Here is a 16,097-nt window from a genome sequence, read left to right as displayed (position 1 = left end):
AACATTTGCAAAATCAATAAAAGAATACAATTAAAATATATAAATAGGTATAAATATACAAGGCTGCACAGTGCAGCAGTGGGTAGCGCTGTTGCCTTGCAGCAAGAAGGTCCTGGGTTCGAGTACACCCCTGGGTCTTTTGCATGTTCTCCCTGTGCATGCATGGGTTCTCTCCGGGTACTCCGGCTTCCTCCCACAGTCCAAAAACATGACTGTTAGGTTAACTGGTCTCTAAATTGTCCTTACGTTTAGGGTTAGTGAATGTGTGTGTGAATGGTTGTTTGTCCTGTTTGTCTCTGTGTTGCCCTGCGACAGACTGGCAACCTGTCCAGGGTGTACCCCGTCTCTCGCCCGGTGAATGCTGGAGATAGGCACCAGCAACCCCCCCGACCCCATGAGGGATTAAGCAGATCAGAAAATGGATGGATGGATATAAATATACAAGTAAAATAATTCTAAGTAAATGAATAAAACCATGAAAATTACAATAGGGTCAATCACAGAAACTGAATAATGGACGGATCCTCATTCATACAGGTAGGAGCTAAACTCTAATGGTAAAATATCCTGATCACCTTTCTCGTTTTCCTAATAAAATTAATATTAACTCCTCTTACACTGGGTTTGATGGCTTCGATGCCTATAAAAAAATATTTTCTCATCATAAAAGACTTGCAAAATAGTCTCTCCCTGGCTTCGCAGACAGAAGTGGGTTTAGACAAGAAGTTGGGAAGAATTGCTGGTAGGCTGCAGGATGGAGCAGATGGCAGCACTGTGGCTGTGCAGTATGAAGTTTCTTTGTTTAACTTTCCCAGCCTAGGGTCTGTCTAGATGGAGTTAGCATGCTTTACCAGTCAGAGTATGGAACTCTGGCTTCCTCCCACTCCAAAGAACATCCATGTTGGGTTAACTATGCTGCTCTGTGATGGGCTGGCCCCCTTCCCTTCTTTTTTTAGGACTGAATGACTGTAAAACAGAAGTTGTTTAAAAAGAAATAATGAACTTATCGTGTTAGAAAGCTGAAGGGAGAAGCTGAAAATTTTACACATTTTCAAGCTCATCTCTCCACCACAAGGACTTCACCTTAACGTCTCTTAGACTGGCGGTTCTTCACCAACAGATTCAGTCTTGAAGAATTATAAGAGCATCGATCAGGCTGATTCACAGTACAGATGATCAGAGGAGCAGAGTTTTGACCTCCATCATTTAAACAGGGACTGAAGAATGGGTAGAGCTTCTCGGTGAAGCTGCAGCCAGTAAAGGAGTAGATCAGAGCTGCAGCATTTACATTATAAAAGGAGACCAGACCCTCCTTATAATCCACAAACACCCCCACCTTCTCAGGACCAGGCTGGACATGGAGACAGACTGGAGGTCCAGCACTAGCTAGGTACTCATTTCTATTTCTTAACCCAACAGTCCAGAAACCATCCTGAGGACTCAGAGTGATGTCTCCCTTCCTGTTGATGGACTCTCTGGACACTCCTAAATCCCAGTCAGTTTTTCCTTTAACCTGAACCTCAAAGTAAAATCTTCCTGAAGAGAAACTCTGCTGTCCTAAAACATTAATACAGTGAGAAAATCTCTCTGGGTTGTCTGGAAGCTTCTTTCTTTTATTCCCACAATGAACCTGTTTTCCATCATCAGACAGGATGAGCCAGGGATTGGCTGTATGAGGATCTAGAGTCACATCCACTGCACACTGCTGGACCCTATTCAAATCCAGCAGCTTCTTCATCTTCTCCCAGAGCTTCTGCTCCAGCTGAGCAGCAGCTCTCACCACAGTCCCCTCATATGATGGAGGATGAACTCTGATCTCTGTCCAGTTCTTGGTGGGTGGAGCAGCTTTCAGGGAGGAGAAGCTTTGGAGGAGGTGGAGGTGGTCTTCAGACTGTGAGAGCTGCTTCACCTCAGAGCTCCTCTTCATCAGCTCAGAGATTTCCTGCTCCAGATCTTTGATGAAGTCTTCAGCCTGTTTCTCTGCAGTTTTCTGTTTGTCTTGGATCTCCTTGATGAGCTCCTCCAGGCCTCTCTCAGCAGCCTCCTTCAGAGCAGTGAAGAACTGAACACCTTCTGCTTTCTCTCTGTCTGCAGCATCTTTACTGATCTTCATCGACTCTTTGATCTCCTGGATCTTCACTCGTCTGCTCTGGATCATCTTCTGAACTTCAGCCTCGGTCTTCTTCAGCTCTGCCTTCTTTTCTTCAGATTCTTCTCTCAGAGGAACAAACTTGTGGTTTTTGTGGTCTAGAACAGAACAGAGCGAGCAGACACATGTCTGGTCGGTCCTACAGAACAGCTCCAGAGGTTTATTATGCTGTAGACACATCCTGTCCTCCAGGTTCTCCACAGGCTCCATCAGCTGATGTTTCTTCAGACCTGGAGTGGTCAGATGAGGCTCCAGGTGAGTCTGACAGTAGGAGACCTGACACACCAGGCAGGACTTCAGGGCCTTCAGCTTGGTTCCAGTGCAGACGTCACAGGGAACTTCTCCTGGTTTAGCAGCTGAGCTGCTGCTGCTGGCTTCCTGCTGGGCTTCATGTCTGAACTGAGCAACCATTTCTCTGATGAAGGTGTTGACTCCCAGCTGAGGTCTAGAGGTGAAAAGCTCTTTGCAGAGAGGACACTTGAAGGGAAAATTAACCTCCCAGTGCTGAGTGATGCAGGTTTGGCAGAAGTTGTGTCCACATGGTGTGGTGACTGGATCAGTGAACACATCCAGACAGATGGAGCACAGAAACTGATCCTGAGACCGCAGGTTGCTGCCAGAAGACATTTCTGAACTCTGAGGACAGGAGAAAGAGATCAATGATTAGCAACATTTCCTGATCTGAATGTCTGAGAGGATATTCTCATCAGGTTACATGATGAGAGTTTTATCATTTTCTCCCTTTTATCTCCTCTTTCTTTCACCTTTTCCTCCTGGTGTGGGTGGGTAACGCAGGTATACAGAAAATAGTCCAGAGCCGAGTTCAGAGCAGTCATCCAAGCAAAAAACAAAAACATAAACAGGGAACAGGCATACTCAAAATACAGAGGAACAGAATGGGATAAGGTAATCAGGCTGACAGGCAAAAATACAGAAAGCTGGAGAGCTCTTACCAGAGGACAGGTGAGGGGGGAAACAAAACATGTGAGATGTTCTGGCAACAAACAAAAAACTGAGGCAGGATTAAATAGACGGGTGGACAGGTGCAGAAGTTTGGAAAACATCTGAGGCCTGATTGTTTCAGAATGTCCTTGGCAGCGGGGTAATGGGAGTACATCTGAATGGGGAGCGTGCCTGTCCAGATGGAACTTTTTTTGCGGGATACACCTTGGATCTGTATACATGTTTGGATTTATGATTCTTGAATTTCTTCTTATTGGATTCGGAGGATTTCTGATGTATCAGCAACTTCAGAGACTTCTGACGGTGAATTTGGCCTTGATGAGGCTGCCAGCGGCTCACAACGCGATCACTAAGGTGGTGAATGAACAGAACAATAAGCTTAATAAGCTGGCTGCGGTGGTTGGACTCAGAGGTGAGATGGGATAACATCTGGAAGTGAACACGCGAAAATAGCCCACTAATTTGGATCCTGGAGCCAGTGATGAAAAGACTTTAAAGCTGAAGGAAAAGTGGTTTCAGCTTGTTCGCATAATAAAATGTGTATTCTAATCGGACTTTCCCACTATCTACTGTCCCCTGGCTTGTTATGGCAAAATTGGACAGAACTACTCCCCCCTGCTCCCTCCTCCCCTGCAAACATCCGTGGATGCGTCAAGCTGGGCCGTGAAGTGATAAAGACTTTCCACAATCCAACGATCCGACTGCTCGTTCCCGACTCCCAATCCTGCACCCGGACCAGACACCCCCCCAGGGAGGGGGCCAGCATGACCCGTACGGGTCACCCAACCAGAACCCCCCTCCCCCACTAAATACATAATAAGCTCACTCCCTCCCCCACCTTACCCTAGCCACCCCTCCCCCCACCCGTTTTTGGGGAGAGCAGAGGCATCAGCCCCCAGTCCCGGCAAGCCACCCAGGCCCCACAGCACCAGACCCGGTGGCCCGCTCCTTCTCCAGGACCCAGACTCCATGCCGCAATTCGGAGAACGGGGGTGTGGGACATAAAATAGTTAAATATGGGGTGAGGGACGTCATCAGAAAGTGGCAACCTCCAGTAACACCCCCCTCCCCAAGGTCGTACATGTGTGGCAGCGTGATGGAGCAGGCAGAGGGAGGAGTCCGGGGATGGGGAGAAAAGGACTGGGGAGCCTACTGCAGTCCCAGGGAGCCAGCTCCCCTACTGACTCCAATAGGCACCCCCGCTCCCCGAAAGTCCACCCGGCGAGGGGGCCCCACCAGCGGCACCACCATAGCCCGGGGGCCAGGGATAGGCGATAGGGCCCGTGAGCCAATCACCCACCAGGACCAACACCTCCAACCCCCCCCCCCCCCCCCCCAACCCACCCACCAACCCTTCTGGCTTTCCCGAAAAAATACAATAAAAAATAATATAAAAAAATTATATATATATATATATATATATATATATATAATTTTTTTATATTATTTTTTATCCGCACCGGGAGACGGCATGGAGTCAGGGGGCCAGACACGGAGCCCTCCAAAACGTCCACATCCACACACCCCCAACTGTAGTTGTAATCCCTCCCCAACACTAACATTCAAACAGCTCACCATACATACAACAATAGACATCCAGGCTGGGTTAGTCCTCACTCCCCCACCCTCCTCTCCCCCCACTAGCAGAGTGCCAACCCAAAAAAAGGGGAGAGCATCTGCCCTGAGATGTTAATGTCCATGCCCCCTACCAGCTCAACAGGCCCCGAGGCCTCTCAGCACACAAGAGGCCCCGTGCAGGGGCAGACACCCTGGCGTGCGCCGGCCCAGACCCCAAGTGGCCCCACGGAATCCGAACCCCCAATGCCGCTCCGGGGCTCCCGCCCGAGGGCGGCACACCCCAGGGACCCCTGACCCCCGGACCCACCCAGCGGCAGCACCGCTACCAGGTCAGTAACCGACGTCCGTCACTGCGGAACCCCCAAGAGCGCCGCAAGCGGCCGCTGGAGGCCACCCCTAGGCCCTCCAAGCCCCGCCCAGATGGGAGCAACAGACCCCGGGGTCAGACCCACCAGGCGCCCCACTCTGAGTACCCCCCAGAGCCCCAGGAACCCCCCTAGCAAGCCCCTGCGCCCCGCAGGACACAACCCACTGCCCCCATTCCACTAAGTGATGGTGCCGATCAAAGGAGTCCAGAGAGATCTATCAGATGTGGAAGCAGATGCTGTCTCAATATTAATATGATCTTCTCTTTCTTTTTTTCTGTTCTTGTTCTTCCTTTACTCTCCTACTTTCCCATTGTAGTGTCCACATAATTTGAAATACTCCCCGCAGGAATCACAATAAAACTACCTACATGCATAAATCAAGCGGAGCACTATGGCGAAAGCTGATTGCTCCACTTGGGAAAGTAAAATCTATCGAACTCTATTTGGCACGTAGATGACAATTCTTATTGCCACATTGCCAGACATGAAGAGGGTTCAGCATACAAAAGAAGATGAACATCTGATCACCCTGATACCAGGTGGCATCAGGATCTACAGAAGATGTTATTCCAAGTCCTGATGTCTCTCAGAGAGGTAGAACGTCAGCTCCCTGAAACACTTCCAGCTTATAAAGAAATGTGTCCTAACATTAGTTACTGCTCCTAGACTGTTTGCCTGATAGGGGAATGCTACTGACCTGTTTCAACACCTCCAACCAGATCAGTGGTATCAATGACACGAGCCTCACTGAAATCCCACAAACCACATCCTGCTGAAACTTCTGCTCTCAGTTCAAAATGGTCCAGAAAGATGACTGAGGCAGAGACAAATGATTTCTCATATCCATAGTAAACACATCTGAGTTTACAGCTTTTATTCACATTGGATGGGCCTCCAACCCTCCTGGACTAACTTTAGCCAGACTGTCACTGCAAAGGGATAAAACTGGGATCAAGTAGTCCCTAAGAAGCTGGACAGCAGAGACATGCGGAATCTCAATCTGGACTTTACTGTTGTACACAATAAAAGTAACATTTCATCTACTCAGAGGCTTTTATCCTACTGGTCAAAGTTTTGGATTCACCTTTGTCATTCAATGGCTTTTCCTTATTTTTATGACTCTCTACTTTGCAGATACATAGTGAAGACAACATAGCTACGACTGTCTTGAAGGAGTTCCCAGAGGTGGTAATAACAATAAAGATAAACTATTGAATGTTCCAAACCTTTTACTGGTTGTGTTCTTTTATAATTCTCACTGGGAGTGTATTTCTGTGAACTCTAAACTGGGACAAGTCTTTCTATTGTCCACTGAGGCAAGGAGGATTTTAAATCGAACTGAATTAATGAATTAATTTTTTTAACATACTCAAGGACCAAAAATCAAGATAATAGACCAGAACAAGTACCATAAAAGACAAGCAAAGCAATGTTTCCACAAAGACAAGTGGTACCACAGTGCTGTGGCTGAAGGATGTTAAAGCATTACAATAGAACTGTTCTGGGAGCTGGGAGATGACACAAACTAATAAATCATCTCATGAGTTACTGAAGTGTCCTGATATGTGCCAAACACAAACATTTGACTTTTGACCCCCCTTCCCTGGGCTGCCATCTTATCGTGGTGGAGGGGTTTGAGTGTCCCAATGATCCTAGGAGCTATGCTGTCAGGGGCTTCATGTCCCTCATGAAGCCCCTGACAGCTCACCCAAGGCAGACAGGCACTAGATGAGGGACCAGACAAATAGCAGCCCAACAACCCCTTATGATGAATAAAACAAATGGACGTGGTGTTCCCTCACCCGGAGTGCAACCAGGCATAGCCCGAAGAGGAGACATGGGTCCCCCCTCCAATGGGCTTACCACCTGTAGGAGGGGCCAAAGGGATCGGGTGCATTGGAGCCTAAGCTAGTGTGCAAGATTCAGAGGTTCTGGCTAGAGATACTTACCCTGGACTTACCCCGACACATGGCTCTGGCTCTGGAACCAGTCTCTTTGAGAGGGGCTGGACATTCTTTCACTCTGGAGTTGCCCCTGGTGAGAGGCGCCAAGCAGGAGTGGGCATTACTTGTTGCCCCTCATCTTGGTGCCTGTATGTTGGCCTTTACCCCAGTGAACAAGTGGGTGTCCTCCCTCCGCATTCATGTGGGGGAGACAGGTGACATCTGATTGATGTTTGTACTTATGTGCCAAACAGCAGTTCAGATTACCCACCTCCTTAGATGGGGTACTGGAAAGTGCCCCTCCTGGGGACTCCCTTTTTTACTGGGGGACTTCAATGCTCACGTGGGCAATGACAGTGAGACCTGGAGGCTCCGATGGTTTGGGGAGGACGCTGTTCAGAACTGGCAGGCCAAACATATTGTGAAGGTCTGCTGGGAAAAAGTCTGGCAGAGTCCCCCATGAAACGGAGTTGTAACTCCCACCTCCGGGAGAGCTTTGAACATGTCCTGAGGGAGGCAGGGGACATTGAGTCTGAGTGGACCATGTTCCGTGCCTCTATTATCAAGGCAGCTAGTCAGAGTTGTGGCCGCAAGGTTGTAGGTGCATGTCGCGGCAGCAAACCTCAAACACGCTGGTGGACACCAGCGGTGAGGGAAGCCGTCAAGCTGAAGGAGTCCTATCGGGCTTTATTGGCCTGTGGGACAGCTGATATTTACCAGCATTCAAAGCGGAAGGCAGCTCGGCTGGTCGCTGAGGAAAAACTTGGGCATGGGTAGAGTTCGGAGAGGCCATGGAGAAAGACTTCCTTACGGCTTCGAAGTGATTCTGGTCCACTATCCGGTACCTCTGGAGGGGGAAGCAGTGTATCTCTCTTTCACCATCTCTGGTGCTGAGGTCACCGAGGTTGTTAAAAAGCTCCTTGGTGGCAAGGCCTTGGGGGTGGATGAGATTCGCCCTGAGTACCTTAAGGTGGACATCGAGGGATGTTCCGCTGGAATGGCACTTCCTTTTGGTTCTGGAAAGGAGGGTCCGTCGCATAGTCGAATCTGGGATTCACGAAGAGCAGTGTGGTTTTTGACCTGGCCGTGGAACACTGGATCAGTTCTACACCCTCAGCAGGATCCTGGAGGGTGCATGGGAGTTTGCCCCAGTCTACATGTGCTTTATGGATCTGGAGAACGCATCGTGTCCCTCGGGCCTGTTAGGTGTTTGTATGACCAGTGTCAGAGCTTGGTCAGCAATGCTGACAGCAAGTCGGACTTGTTTCCAGTGAGAGTTGTACTCCACCAAGGTTGCCCTTTGTCACAGATTCTGTTCATAACTTTTATGGATAGCATTTCTAGGCACTGCCAAGGGAGACCCAGGACACGCTGGAGGGACTATGTCTCTCTGCTGGGAACGCCTTGGTATTCCCCAGGAGGAGCTGGCCCAATTGGCTGGGGAAAGGGACGTCTGGGACTCCCTACTGAAGCTGCTACCCCAGGGACCCAAACCCGGATAAGCGGAAAAGGTGAAAGATAGAGGAGATAAAAGGGAGAGAGTGATAAAACTTTTTCAGTCTGCTTCATCACCTGCAAAGAGAGATGTAAAATAACAGCACAACCTCAAAACTTACAGAAGAATTATCAATATGGTAGGCAGAGCTGACTGAACTATTAAGTTCTCCTGCTATCATTTGTCCTCAATTTTCCACTGAGATTAATTAGTGTCAATCTGCTCACCTGTTCACCTGCCTACTCATACCTGCCTCAGTCACCCACTCTCTGCCAGAACATCTCGTCTTGCTTCATGCGTACTGCCACTGTGCATCTACCAGTTTCTATGTGCTCAGTCAGTTGGAATCTTCTGTCCTGTTTTGTTCTGCCCACAGTGCTTGATTCTGTCTGTGTGCTGTATAAAGTCTGCCTGTTTCCCTGTGAGTAACAACTGCTTACTCTGCCCGTTTTGGTGGTTCCACGGTATATGCCGCCTGTTCTGGTCAGCCCCTGCCTTCATTGTCTGTTTTGTCCTGTCACTGCATGCATTCCCTGGTCAGTCTGATTCTGTTCAGAATTAGAATCAGAACCAGAAATACTTTAATCCCAGAGGGAAATTGCTGTTTCAGTACAACCGCCATCAGAAACATCACAAACCTTTCAAAGGGGAGACAATTTACTGAGGCCATGCTGCCAAGGAACCACCTTACACAGTGCCCATAGGGTGCTGATATTTCTCTGTGGAAAGATAGAGGCCACAAAAAGGAAGGTGGGAGGGAAAAAACATAACTCATACTTTATCCTATAACAGGATGCAGTTTGAGATATCAAAAACCTCTTGCACAAAAAGCCCAAATAAGACGAGACACATATAGCAGAAAGGTAAACATTGGAGACTAGTCGCGTGTAAGTTTAATCAGTTTATATGAGCATCAGTTATGTGTGTCTGTTTAGGTGAAAGTGTTTATATTTCCGTGAACGCTCTCCAGAGGCCATTTTCCTTGATGTTATCAGCCGGCCAACAGTTCAGAAAGCATTCGCAGATGTCAGCGGGGGAGGGGGTAGCAGGGAGTTCTGAGCTCTATGCCATAACAATCCAGGAGTGATTAGAAAGGGAAGGCATAGATCAAATATGTTATTTGTTATGAGACAAGCTACACTGGCTTTCCTGTCAGTTTTAAGTCTTTTGCTGGCTCCTAATGGCAATATCCAATATACGAAATTGTTGGGCTCTTCTGCCCAAAATCTCCCCTTGAGTTCAACCACCGAAGCCAGTCTGCATACCAGCACATCCAGATTTTCGGCTCTGCTACTCGACCTTCCACATCTGTCCGTTCACCGACTTAGTGAGCGCGTGATTTGCAGCCGGCAGACTGATCAAGGCCAAATGGCTACCGACATCCACTGTATTTGCTGATACATCAAAAATCCACCAAATCCAATAAGTAGAAATCCAAGTATCCTGAATCCAAACATGTATACGTCTCCATGTCCAGGAATGACAAAGTCCAAAGACACACCTTTTTCCATCCAAGAATATAAGGTGTAACCCACGAAATGAGTCAAATCGGGACACACGACGGGTCCCCCTTTTGTTGCCTACCCGTCTGTCCGTCTGTTTTCTTCCGCTTATCCAGGGTTGGGTCGCGGGGTAGCAGCTTCAGTAGGGAGGCCCATACGTCCCTCTCCCCAGCCACTTGGGCCAGCTCCTCCGGGAGAATCCCAAGGCGTTCCAAGGCCAGCAGACAGACATAGTCCCTGGGCCTCCTCCCGGTGACCCAGGGCCACCGGGAGGAGGCACTGGGTCTTCCCCTGGGCCTCCTCCCGGTGGGACATGCCCGGAACACCTCACCAGGGAGGCGTCCAGGAGGCATCCTGACCAGATGCCCGAGCCACCTCAACTGGCTCCTCTGGACGTGGAGGAGCAGCGGCTCTACTCTGAGTCGTCCCCGGATGACTGAGCTCCTCACCCTATCTCTAAGGGAGAGTCCAGACACACTACGGAGAAAACTCATTTCAGCCGCTTGTATCCGGGATCTCATTCTTTCGGTCACGACCCAAAGCCCATGACCATAGATGAGGGTAGGAACGTAGATCGACCGGTAAATCGAGAGCTTGGCCTTTTGGCTAAGCTCTCTCTTCACCACAACCGATCGGTGCAGCGCCCACTTCACAGCAGACTCTGCACCAATCCGCTTGTCGATCTCCCGCTCCATCTTCCCCTCATTGGTGAACAAGACCCCAAGATACTTGAACTCCTCCACTAGGGGCAGCACATCCTCCCCAACCCGGAGAAGGCACTCTACCCTTTTCCGGTTCAAGACCATGGTCTCAGATTTGGAGGCACTGATTTTTATTCCGGCCGCTTCGCACTCAGCTGCGATCCACTCAAGTGAGAGCTGTAGATCAAGCCCTGATGAAGCCAATAGGACCACGTCATCCGCGAATAGTAGAGACGCAATCCTAAGGCCACCAAAACAGATCCCCTCAACACCTTGGCTGCGCCTAGAAATTCTGTCCATAAAAGTTATGAACAGAATCGGTGACAAAGGGCAACCTTGGCAGAGTCCAACTCTCACCGGAAACGAGTCCAACTTACTGCCGGCAATACGGACCAGACTCTGACACCGGTCGTACAGAGACCTGACAGCCCTTATTAAAGGGCCCGGTACTCAATACTCCCGGAGTACCCCCCACAGGATCCCTCGGGGGACACGGTCGAATGCCTTCTCCAGATCCACAAAGCACATGTAGACTGGTTGGGCAAACTCCCATGCCCCCATCCAGAATCCTGCTGAGGGTGTAGAGCTGGTCCAGTGTTCCACGGCCAGGACGAAAACCACACTGCTCTTCCTGAATCCGAGATTCGACTTTCTGACGGACCCTTCTTTTTCAGAACCCCTTAATAGACCTTACCAGGGAGGCTTAATAGTGATTCCTCTGTGGTTGGAACACACCCTCCGGTCCCCCTTTTTAAATAGGGGGACCACCACCCCAGTCTGCCAATCCAGGGGAACTGCCCCCGATGTCCACGCAATGCTGCAGAGCCGCGTTAACCAACACAGCCCCACAACATCCAGAGCCTTAGGGTACTCAGGGTGAATCTCATCCACCCCTGGAGCCTTGCCACCGAGGAGCTTTTAACAACCGAAAACTTTTTTTTTATATTTAGCATCGAGAGACCAGCTTACCAGATCAATGTTTTCAAGAGTTCGTTTGATATGAAGAAAGTGCTCAGAAAGACCAGACATCATAGCAGCAGAAGCAGAGGGGGGGGGGGGGGGGGGGGGGGGGGGGGGGGGGGGGGGGGGTAAAAGCTGGAGAGGAGAGAAAAAACACCCACCTCATAATTGTTTTTATGTTCCTGTATTTGTATTTTCATTTTTATTTTCTGTAATGTGACCTTGAGTGTCCAGAAAGGTGCTGTTAAATAAAATGTATTATTATTATTAAAATGGGAAAATCCACCAAAAAACCCACTAACGATTTGCTGTTTTTGTTTAACTATAAATCAAATTATTTCATTGGTTATTTATCAAAGTAATGTTCACCAGACATTTTCGTAACAGAATAAATGCAATGTACAATTATGCAGGAACTACGGACATTTAATTACGACCTCTTGGACAGGAGGAACATAAGATTAGTATCAACTTAAAATGAGTCTGTGGTACAACCAGCAACCTTTGATCAGCTGAACTCAGAGTCTGAGGGGAACAATATGGTATTAATAAGCTATTTATGTATTCCGAGCTTGGCCATGTAATGCCCTGATCCAGGCTCAGAATCCTAAAATCTATCTTATTATACAAGAAGCCAGTGCTTTAAAAGCAGCAGCGCTCCAACTGCAGGTTGCTCAGAGTGAGCCACCAGAACTGAGTCCTGGATAGGTGTCGAAACATCTTCAGAAAGAACTGAGGTAAAATCAGGTTGCCTCCCATTGAAGCCGGTTTGATGTAGAGATGAAGCGGATAACAGAGAATTTGCGCAGGCATATGGAAGATAAATGATTAAAGAAATCTGTCTTTCTGAAAGCAATGAGATGATATTTCCCAATTTTCTGTCACCAGAAACAGGGAATAGTATCAGCTGTACTCACCGCTGTCTCAGTCAGTTGCTGAAGAACAAAAAATTAACCCAGGCACAAAGAGAGGAATTAGTCTTGACTGCAGTTCTGCTGTTATTCACAACCTTTAAGTTTCATTTCTGGAGAGTGACTCTGAAACTGGTCTTTCCAGTGTTGCTCCACCTCTAACGGCTCCTGTTTTCCTCCTTGCTTCCTCCTTCAGATCCAGAGGAATTTATAGTTAAACAGACCTGACACAAGAGGAGTCTCTAATGGGCTTTTTCTCTCCTCTGCAGATTAACTTTCCTGCAGGTTAAAAACATCAAACTGGACATTTGAATAAACAGAACATCACTTTGTGTTCTAGTTCCTGTCTGAAAGTTCTCCTTCATGTTCTACTGCTCCAATTTAATATTTTTAATGAATTATTTACTTAGCATTAATCACAGGAAGTTCAGCTTTCTGCAGTTCAACACTTTTTCTGGCACTTGTTGCTTTGCTGCCCCCTGCTGGGAGCATCTAAGAACTCCAACTGCAACTTAATGTGAAACAGCAGAAAATGTCTCTGCTTCATGTCTCTGTTGTCTTTGTCATCAGTCCAAGAACTCAACAATCAGTGGTTGAACAGTGTGTGAGGCCCTCTAGTGGATGTTGTGGAGTACTGCAGGTTCTTGTACAGAGTTCTGCTGTTTCCTGTCACTGTGGGCTGCAGAGCACAGTAGTACACAGCAGAGTCTGTCACTGCAGCAGAGGAGATCAGCAGGTTTATATGTTTTTCATCTACGTGAATCTTCAGTCCAGGGATCATTTGCATCCCTACTTGTCCTGAAGGGGAGTGAGATATTAGCAGGTCTGGTGATTTTCCTGGATATTGTCGATACCAGAAGAAATAACTCCCAGAAGAGTCTTTAGGGTAAGACAGAGTAACAGCTCTTCCCTCCAAACTGGACATATTATCCTTAACTGGAACAAGTTTGTTGCAGCTAACACCTGCAAGAAGAAATGGTATTATTTAGTACTTTATTTATTCATTCTTTTTAAATGTAGGTAAAAATCTGACCTGTTAGAAGTGAGGCAACGATCAGAGAAAGTCCATAATAGTCCATGATGAGCAGAGTTGATGTTGGTGTGGTGAACTGGGTTGAATGTGGAAGTTTGTGTCTCTTCTATAGTTCAGTAACAGCTCAGCTCCTCCCTGAAGCTCTCAGGTCCTCTTCCTCTGCTTAACAGCCTCACAGCTTCTTCTGGTTCTTAAAGTAGTGAAGACCAACGGCTCCTCTGTAAAAATAAAAAGAAGTTCACTACTCTGACTCAGTAATACCTGGTAACCAGCTCTTGAATTCAGTTCAAGTTTATTATTTATTTATTGGTTCTCAGTTCCATATACAAACGATAGAAGACAGCAAACCTTTCTAAGCCTTTTCTACAATTCTAGGAATTATATTTTCTAGTATTATATTAATAAATACACATATTTTGAATAAAAAGAGTATTTACAATAAGTTTACCTAGGCACTATTTAGAACAACAGAAGAGCATTCCCCCTCCTTTCCTAATTTTTATAAACTTTTTTTCTCAAAATCAGTTTGAGAGGTTTTAAAAGTATTCTATAATGTTGTTCATGGAGTTTGATCTTTATTTTCAAAAGTGTTATTCTCTGCCACATGGAGACTCCCCCACACAGTGTGGAATTCATCATTCCAATACGGCTGCTTATTTTGAGTATTCATTTTTCTACACATTTACTAATTTCTTTATCTGTTGTCATAAACAGAAAATCCCAACTTTAGTTAAAATTTTCCTGTGTTTTTACTTGATTCTCTAAATGCCCTGTGATGTTTTTAAGTGCTGCTTTACACATCAGAATCAAGAAAGTTTTCATGCAGCTTTTTTAATGCCATACAAGACTATCTTTCTATTTAAATCGCAGCATTTTCAATCTTGAAGGAAATGTCTGAAACTTTCCCTGTGTTTGTTTAAGCCCATGTCCAACACAATTTTACGAGGGATATTGTCTTCTTAAAAAAAAAAAAAATCTCTGATATTCAATTCAATTCAATTCAATTTCATTTATATAGCGCCAAATCATGAAACATATCATTTCAAAGGCACTTTACAAAGTCAAGTTCAATCATATTATACAGATTGGGTCAGATTATACAGATTGGTCAAAAATGTCCTATATAAGGAAACCAGTTGATTGCATCAAAGTCCTGAGAAGCAGCATTCACTCCTGGGGAAGCGTAGAGCCACAGGAAGAGTCATCTGCATTGTACATGGCTTTGCTGCAATCCCTCATACTGAGCAAGCATGAAGCGACAGTGGGAAGAAAAACTCCCCATTAACGGGAAGGAAAACCTCCGGCAGAACCGGGCTCAGTATGAACGGTCATCTGCCTCGACCAACTGGGGGTTACAGAAGACAGAGCAGAGACACAACAAGAGAGACAAAAAAGCACAGAAGCACACATTGATCTAGTAATCTGTTCTACATTAGATGGTAGTAGCGGGTGAGCCGTCTTCTCTGGATGATGTCACAGTTAACAGAACGCCAGACCAGGTGTACCTACTATGAAGATAAAAGAGAGAGAACAGAAAGTTAAAAGCAGAAATGACAACACAAAATGCATAATTGAAGAACAGTAGAACTCTATAGAGTGAGAAAATTAGATCATGATATCCTCCAGTAGCCTAAGCCTATAGCAGTAAATCTATAGAGGTAGCTCAGATAACATGAGCCACTCTAGTTATAAGTTTTGTCAAAAAGGAAAGTTTTAAGATTAGTCTTAAAAGTAGACGGGGTGTCTGCCTCACGGACCAAAACTGGGAGTTGGTTCCACAGGAGAGGAGCCTGATAGCTAAAGGATCTGCCTCCCATTCTACTTTTAGAAACTCTAGGAACCACCAGCAGACTTGCAGTCTGAGAGCGAAGTGCTCTGTTAGGAACCTTCGGGGTAACCAGAGCTCTGATATATGATGGAGCTTGATTATTAAGGACTTTATACGTTAGAAGAAGAATTTTATATATGCGCTTTGTGGCTGTTCAAATCTCCACATATTAAACAGAATCAGCATCTGCTGCAAATATCAACATTACTTATAGTCCTGAGGTCTTAGCGGCCCTCAGGACTACAGACCGGTCGCACTGACGTTCCACATCATGAAGACCTTTGAGAGGCTAGTCCTGGAGCAGCTAAGGCCCATGGTCAGGCCCTTCACCGATCCACTACAGTTCGCCTACCAGCCCCGCCTGGGAGTTGAGGACAGCATCACCTTCCTGCTGAACAGAGTCTACACTCATCTGGACAAGCCAGTGAGCACTGTGAGAATCATATTCTTTGATTTCTCCAGTGCCTTCAACACCATCCGTCCGGCTCTACTGGGTGAGAAGATGGCGACGATGCAGGTGGAGGCCCCCATGGTGTCCTGGATGGTTGGTTACCTGACGGGCAGACCACAGTATGTACGCCTACAGAAATGTGTGTCTGACAGGGTGGTCAGCAACACTGGAGCCCCTCAGGGGACTGTCCTCTCCCCTGAGATAGCTCAGGAAGT

The 16,097-nt window shown here is 47.0% G+C and overlaps 1 protein-coding gene across 2 annotated transcripts; it reads right to left on the bottom strand.

The window, feature by feature from the left end:
- Positions 1 to 398: 398 nt before the first annotated feature.
- Positions 399 to 12,719, bottom strand: LOC105923214 (E3 ubiquitin-protein ligase TRIM21-like). 2 transcript variants are annotated; one of them, XM_036132957.1, is made up of 2 exons: positions 12,577 to 12,719; positions 399 to 2,785 (listed from the first exon to the last, which is right to left on the bottom strand). In XM_036132957.1, the coding sequence occupies exon 2, from the start codon at positions 2,774 to 2,776 to the stop codon at positions 1,085 to 1,087; it is 1,692 nt and encodes a 563-aa protein (XP_035988850.1). In that variant the 5' UTR covers positions 2,777 to 2,785; positions 12,577 to 12,719; the 3' UTR covers positions 399 to 1,084. The 2 variants fall into 2 exon arrangements, with proteins under 2 accessions (XP_035988850.1, XP_035988851.1); XM_036132958.1 differs by lacking the exon at positions 12,577 to 12,719 and adding an exon at positions 2,914 to 2,948.
- Between the last annotated feature and the right edge of the window lie 3,378 nt (positions 12,720 to 16,097).

The sequence above is a fragment of the Fundulus heteroclitus genome, unplaced genomic scaffold (assembly GCF_011125445.2).
Source record: "Fundulus heteroclitus isolate FHET01 unplaced genomic scaffold, MU-UCD_Fhet_4.1 scaffold_56, whole genome shotgun sequence".
Taxonomy (NCBI): Eukaryota; Metazoa; Chordata; class Actinopteri; order Cyprinodontiformes; family Fundulidae; genus Fundulus; species Fundulus heteroclitus.
This window is presented reverse-complemented; position numbering and strand designations above follow the sequence as displayed.